The sequence below is a fragment of the Henckelia pumila genome, chromosome 2 (assembly GCF_033568475.1).
Source record: "Henckelia pumila isolate YLH828 chromosome 2, ASM3356847v2, whole genome shotgun sequence".
NCBI lineage: Eukaryota > Viridiplantae > Streptophyta > Magnoliopsida > Lamiales > Gesneriaceae > Henckelia > Henckelia pumila.
Genome location: NC_133121.1, coordinates 99,833,800 through 99,841,171, shown reverse-complemented (window position 1 = coordinate 99,841,171; position 7,372 = coordinate 99,833,800). Strand labels below are relative to the sequence as shown.

Here is a 7,372-nt window from a genome sequence, read left to right as displayed (position 1 = left end):
ATGGAATTGGTGTTGCGCTGCTCCCTAAAAAACATATGAGGTTTTAGGACCTGAAGGAGTGTTGGTCTTGGCCATTAAAGATTTGTTGACGGAGGACGTTTTTCTGGGCTTCAAACATATGTACCGGCAAGCTAATTCGTCCTAGCACTTTGGTGTTTTTTCGTAGATTTCCCATCTTGGTTACGTGACATTATAATTAAAGATTTGGTTGTTTAATGTAGTACCTATTAGCCCATAAAAAAATTAAAAAAATATATATATGTATAATAAAAATAAGGGAACTTTATTAATTTAAAAAATATGAAATTTTTATTTTTTTAAAAAATCGATTAAATATCTACTATGCACAAAATATTATAAATGCAAACTCTGCTACCAGGGCCGTATAATAAATAAGGCCCAATTTCTTAGAGGTGTGTGGGAAAAAAATCTATTTATTTCCAAGACTTTTTTCCTCACAACTCACAAGGCCCAACACAAAATCCAAAAAACAAATTGTTTTTAGCTAGGTGGGTTACTTTTAGGTATACCTTTAGATATGTTTGATTTTATTGTTCAATTATAATAAAAAAATTTGACTATTATTTGCTGTATAGTTTTTTATATTGTCTTAATTGATGTATTGATTTAATTAAAAAAATTGTTATAAAATTAAAAGGACGTGAAAGATTCGAAAATGGTTAACATCCACCTGTCTGCTGCTCCCAAGTTACCGGTGACTTGTGTATATTAAGCACACGAGTTAGAGAACTATTATAAAAAGTAATTACACGTACTTTTTATTTTGTCTGTTTAAATTTCTAAATAAATATTAAAAAATATATAATACTAAAAATAAATTTATCATGTACACGCAAATCGACTCGAAGTAAAAATTATTCAACGACTATATATTATAAATATTAAAAATAATATATATTTCTGCAAATTTTCGCGTGTGCTTTTATGTATTAGTGAGCTACTTATTAAGTAAAAACGGTCCAATAAGCGAGGTGATTTATCATTCATCTGATATAACATTTTTTAAAAAAAATCACAAAAAATTATGTTAGTTTTGTGAAATGAATATGTTAAACATAAAAAAAAATTTAAAAATATATCTTTTCTATTTTATTAAAGTTGAGGGGTTGGTATGTTGGTAATTTGGTATGACCAACCCCTTTGTTTTTACCTTTTAATTAATATATATTTAATTACCAAAATACCATTTATTTTTGTCCAATTATAACTACTAATTTAGAAAAATACAACTTTTATAAAATTAATTTACTCATATACCAAAAAACACTTTTTAAAATTAATTTTTATTTTTATTTTTGATTTTTCGTAAAAAACGGACTGCATAAGCACGCAATGCGTGCACGCGAATACTAGTTTTTATAATAAATAAATATAGATGTGAGAGAGACCTATTCTAAAATATACATGTATGTTATTGCTTGAAATTGAAAGATTGGAGGTTCATGGATTTGGTCCAAACAGTTGGGATAGATTTGATATAGAAATGGACCAAAATCCTTTTATCCAAACATCATATTCAAACTGGGTTTGTTGGAAAAGATTTGATAGCGATAAAACAGATGTCATCTTAAAAAATTGGATGACATTTATGATCGAAGTGGTTAGAAATCCAAGATTTCAAATACCATCAAATTATGATAAAATACTGATATAGAATCCACGTTCTTATGTTCCAGCAACCAAATCAGATTAAGCCCGCAATCACCCACAACATTCTTCCTAAAATTGGCCTATTTATTGCTTTGGAAACAGTAGTGAAAAGAAAATTAGCATGGACCATAAAAAAACTTTTGCACAAAACCAAGTCTAGTTTAGTGATTCACCAAATTCAAATTGCAAATCATCGTCGTACAACAGATAACTCACCATCTTGAGTTAAATGCTAAAGAGGATACAGAAGGGACATTTATTCTACACCAATTTTGCCCACAAGAATGAGGCCTACACAGTCATTCACTACAAATCATGAATTTGAACTCGATGGTTAGAGGGAAGAAATGCAGATTAAGAGAAACAAAACACCAAACTCGAACCAGAAAACGAAGAAAAATGCAACGATCCTACCAAAACCAATCAAGAACACTCAATAATCCCCGGGATTATCAGCTTCAGCATCGGGAGTCTCGAGTATCTCCTGTTCAGCTTCCTGCACTTCTTTCTCCGTCTTCCTGCCTTTCTTCGATTTGTAATACACGCTCATGAATGTACCAACGGCGCTGTACTTCTTCCTGCAATGCTCATAAAGACCTGCATCAAACATTCTCCAGAAGCTCTTCTCGCTGAGCTCAGAAACAGCATATTGAGGCTGGAAGCCATGGTTTTCAATCAACCAGTCCTCCATTTTACGAACTGCTCCAGCTCCATCAAATTCTTCACCCCTTAGGACAGGTCCCGGAGCATAGTAGACTCCAACATCAGTATACATTTGAGCGTAATGCGTGTCACCTTGCCTGTGCTGTTGCTCAAATCCTGGTTCTGGATACACCATGGTTTTAACAGGCAGCTTGAACAGTCTGTGAGGACAGAGCCAGAGGGGATACAGCTGAAAAGAGGAGCCTTCAGTATACATAATAATCACATGACATAGTTTCTTTTAATTGTGATCATGATGCGACTTGAAATCAAGGCGATGATCAAGGGATCTCATCTCTCCTCAAAAGGCATTCAGTCGAAAGTTTTATCCTTTTAGGTTGGATTCGATGATTTTTAAGAGGTACATTTACACGAGGATGGTGCATCTTTAACTCTCTCGATCAATCACACCAAGAAGATTAGCATTGTTACAAGAAAATGTTAAAACAAAGTATATCGTTAAAATAAAAATAACAATCACAAGGAACTATGCTGTGTGGGAATTATAGCATACAAAGAAAAAAAAAAAGCATACCTCCATCTCGCGATGAACCCACTCCAAAGCATCTCCAACCTTATAAAGGGGAACGAGCATATCCTGAATGACGTGCATCTCATGATAGTAGTTCCTAATGGCTTCTCCTTGTGTAGCCTTGAGCAGAGAAACCTTAGGTGGCATCAGCCAACCAAGCAGATATCTGAACCAGCACTGATCTGCAAAAGGAAGGATGAGCTTTCCCTCCCAGTACAAACATCTTGTATGCCTGTGATAATATTCTCTGGTAGGGATATATTCAACGAACTCCCCCTTTTTCAATGCTGTCTCGGCATGCTGGTAAAACCACGGTTTGAACCACCAACCAACACTGTTGATTTTATTTCCCTTCTTCTTTGCTTCTTCTTTGGAAGCATAGTTTCCTGCCATGCACACGGCTTCTGTTGGAGAGTACACCATGGTCTCGACAAAGTCTGGAACCTTGTCAGGATTATCCTGGTCTCCATCCCTGGGTGCAAGGGAATCCATGTAGGCTTGTGCAATCTCCATTAGATTACCCACTACTGGCTTGTATGTTAGCTTCATGTACTCCTTAACAGGTATAAGCTTAATTTCAGCAGCAACAAGAAGTCCAAGTGTCCCCTGAGACCAGGGGATAGCATAGAAAAGATCAGAGTATTCATTGTCTTTTGTAGCTCTAACCAACCGGCCATCTGCCAAAACAATTTCATAAGCCACAACTGTGTCCGAGAACAGGCCATAAAGATGGGAGCTTCCTTCAATCCCGTACCCATTGATCAGACCACCCACAGTCAGATCATCAAGCTCTGCAACAACGGCGAGGGAAAGGTTCATCGGGACAGTGACCCTGGAAATCTGACCCATGTTGACCAAAGGCTCCACTCTAGCAATCATTCGCTCTTTGTCAACGTCAAGAACGTTCCTGAATGAAGAAAGATCAACCTCAAAATGTCGAGCACGCTTATAGTCCACATTGCGCATTCCAACGGCAATCCAAGGTTTCCGGGCTGTGCAGACTAAACCATCCTTCTTGGGGTTCCTCTCCTTGAGGCGTTTAACGACCTTCTTGACATTTTCATCATGCTCTTCCTGGCGCTTCTTGAATGATTTGCACTCAGACCTCACGTCTCCAAGGTAAGTGAGGAAGTACAACGTGAAGGAAATGGGAAGAACGACGAAGATAACAATTATCCATCGGAATTGGACAAAGTAATCCACCCAGATCTTCTTTCTCTTGGGACGTAACGGGGCCTCAAGATCAGACATCGCAAAACAATGAACAGGCCTACAGCATAAAAGAAACAACTGCAGAAGTAAGAAACTCGAGCAAAAACCACATTTGTAATGGTCAATGGCTGCGACAGCTAACAGCGAACCCAAAACTTCAATATAAGGCTTACATAAATATATCTAAAACCCAATAAAATTACAAGAAAAAATCTCCCCCCCCCCCCAAAAAAAAAAAGATGCTAATTAAGCTAACGAAAAATGACGAATAGAAGGTTTCATTAAATGCAGAAAGCAATTGTTTACAATCTCAGATAGAAGTTCCTAACATGAATAAATTTGAGTTTCCAAAGGAGAATCAAACATATAGCTTTTGTTATCACTAATTTTGTTTACAGCTAAAATGTTGAATCAGTAAACAAACAAGACATGGGTGAAAAAGGATCTTCCATTCAACATTAGATTTGAGCACCCACCCAACCACTAACAAAAAAACCCAGCTAATGTTGACTCCGAATGAAGCATAAAACACAGCATCCACAACCAGATCTAAAATCTGAACCGTAAGCAACAATGCATGGATCAAGCAAGAAACATCAAACTTCAAACGCATCAATTAAACATGAACAAATCCAAAACGTGGAAGTAAAAAAAACTCGATCATTCATCACATGAAAACACCAACATTATTTGAGGAAATTTAGCAAGGAAAGCTCGAAGAGAGTAGGAGAGGCATGTACCCGTGTCGGAGAGTGGACTGTGGCGTGACTGTTGAGGAGGCGAGGAGGTTGATATATATTATTTATAAATAATATAATATAATAATTTATAATATTATGATAGCGAAAGGGCATTTAGGTAAATTCAGGGTAGATCTGTTATTTGTTAATATTCAATTTGTTTGGCGCTTTGAATTTTGGTGGATCTATCGGAATGCGTTGATCTCGAGATGACTTTTGTAAAAGATTATTATGAAAAAGGGGAACTCGCTTTTTTTTTAATAAAACAAAAATATACGAAATTTGTTGAGAATTTTTAGTAAAAATTTTTTAGTTTTATTGAAATTTTTTTGACGAAAAAGCTGAAAAATACTTTTTAAAATCTCACTCAAAGACTCATGAGTTTTTTTTATAATTTACCAGTGAGACCTAGGTGCATGTAATGTATGTGTAATATAATAAAAAAATATGTAAAATAAAAAAAATTGAGAAAGATTAAAATTAAATAAATATATGAGATGGAAATAAGCTGATTAACACATTTCTTATAATTTTTTTACTAAAAAATATTTATTATAATTTTTATATTAGAGATGATAATAAATTTTAATTTAAACATGTTTGATCTTTAACAACATATGTTATTTGATGTTGACATCAAATTGATCAACCAAATCAATATACAGTACATATACTATAAGTAAAGGGTTTATAGTAATAGTTTTGATATTTTGAAATGTTTTTTTATAAACCAAAAAAAAATACTAATTTCTCAAACTACAAAACTATTTTATTTTAATAAAAAATAATAATAAAACCTATTTTTACTAAATATATATCTTATCTAAAACTATCATATCCTAAATCCTAATGAATTATATTTTTGAATTTTGAAATTTTTTTTAGAAACGAAAAATACTCATTTCTCAAACTACAAAACTATTTTATTTTAATTTAATAAATAATAATAATAAAACCTATTTTTACTAAATATATATCTTATCTAAAACTATCATATCCCAAATCCTAATGAATTGTATTTTTGAATTTTGAAATGTTGTTCAAGTTGGTGGTGTGAGTCTGTGAGAGGTGGGAATTTTTTACATAAACTGTAGATCACGGATAATGCATCTAAGAGTGAAAATGTATCAATATATGTGGGGTTCACACAAAAAAGTGGACCTCATATGTATTGTTAACTCTCCATTTTATATGTTTTTTGGGACAATGCTGTATAGGTAGGATTGAATTTATCGAGTAGGTGACCGATTGATCAATAATTATAAATTCAACCCCTCTGCTAATATTTTTTCGAGCAATTCTGTCATACATGATTAGTCAAATACGGTTTACATGACTAATATAATTTGTAGGTTATTACGTTAAATCGAGATTTTTTTGAAAAACCGTTGCATATGCTTTGAAAACGGATTTTAAAGATAATATTACCTTACAATTTTACCAAAAAAAGCACCAACATCGGATGAATTTAAAAATTACTCCAATGGCACCTCTAAGTGGGGATCTGAACATATGTCGAATCTAATATTTTATGTGTATATATATATACACATACCCGTAGATGGATCAATAGATACTTCAATTATACATAACCAATAAGAGAAAAGTTGAGCAACAAAGAAAACAGTTACATGAATCACATGTTAATCAAAATAATCTTTGACTTGGAGATAATAATCTATATGTCACACTATCTTATTCAAAAGCAGCCAACGTTTCGATATTCAAATTGTATAAATGATTAAAATTATAAATTCAACCCCCTATTGATATTTTTTCGAGCAATTCTGTCGCACATGATTAGTCAAATACGGTTTACATGACTAATATTTTGTAGGTTATTACTTTAAATCAAGATTTTTTTTTTGAAAAACTTTTGCATATGCTTTGAAAACGGATTTTAAAGATAATATTACCTTACAGTTTTATCAAAAAAAACACCAACATCGGATGGATTTTAAAAATTACCTAATGACACCCCTAAGTGGGGATCTGAACAGATGTCGAATCTAATATTTTATGTGTATATATATATATATACACATATCGGTAGATGGAGCAATAGATACTTCAATTATACATAACCAATAAGAGAAAAGTTGAGCAACAAAGAAAACAGTTACATGAATCACATGCTAATCAAAATAATATTTGACTTGAAGATAATAATTTACATGTCACACTATCTTATTCAGAAGCAGCCAACGTTTCGATATTCAAATTGTATATATGATTAAAATTATAAATTCAACCCCCCTACTAATATTTTTTCGAGCAATTATGTCGCACATGATTAGTCAAATACGATTTACATGACTAATATAATTTGTAGATTATTACGTTAAATCGCGTTTTTTTGTTTTGAAAAACCGTTGCATATGCTTTGAAAACGGATTTTAAAGATAATATTACCTTACAATTTTACCAAAAAAGCACCAACATTGGATGGATTTTAAAAATTACCCCAATGACACTCCTAGTGAGGATCTGAACAGATGTCGAATATAATATTTTA

General features: G+C 33.0%; 1 protein-coding gene across 2 annotated transcripts; it reads right to left on the bottom strand.

The window, feature by feature from the left end:
- Positions 1 to 1,913: 1,913 nt before the first annotated feature.
- LOC140881770 (delta(24)-sterol reductase-like) lies at positions 1,914 to 4,901 on the bottom strand. Of its 2 annotated transcripts, none has more exons than XM_073287336.1 (3): positions 4,858 to 4,901; positions 2,909 to 4,175; positions 1,914 to 2,563 (listed from the first exon to the last, which is right to left on the bottom strand). In XM_073287336.1, exons 2-3 carry the CDS (start codon positions 4,154 to 4,156, stop codon positions 2,105 to 2,107), a joined length of 1,707 nt encoding a protein of 568 aa, XP_073143437.1. In that variant the 5' UTR covers positions 4,157 to 4,175; positions 4,858 to 4,901; the 3' UTR covers positions 1,914 to 2,104. The 2 variants fall into 2 exon arrangements, with proteins under 2 accessions (XP_073143437.1, XP_073143436.1); XM_073287335.1 differs by lacking the exon at positions 4,858 to 4,901 and adding an exon at positions 4,594 to 4,757.
- Between the last annotated feature and the right edge of the window lie 2,471 nt (positions 4,902 to 7,372).

Coding starts and splice junctions, on each gene's coding strand:
- LOC140881770 (XM_073287335.1), bottom strand. CDS start 4,730: ATGCGTTTGAAGTTTGATGTTTCTTGCTTGATCCATGCATTGTTGCTT. Junction 4,176..4,593: donor GTTTTTTTGTTAGTGGTTGG/GTGGGTGCTCAA, acceptor TTTATGCTGTAG/GCCTGTTCATTGTTTTGCGA. Junction 2,564..2,908: donor GGGTTCATCGCGAGATGGAG/GTATGCTTTTTT, acceptor TCCTCTTTTCAG/CTGTATCCCCTCTGGCTCTG.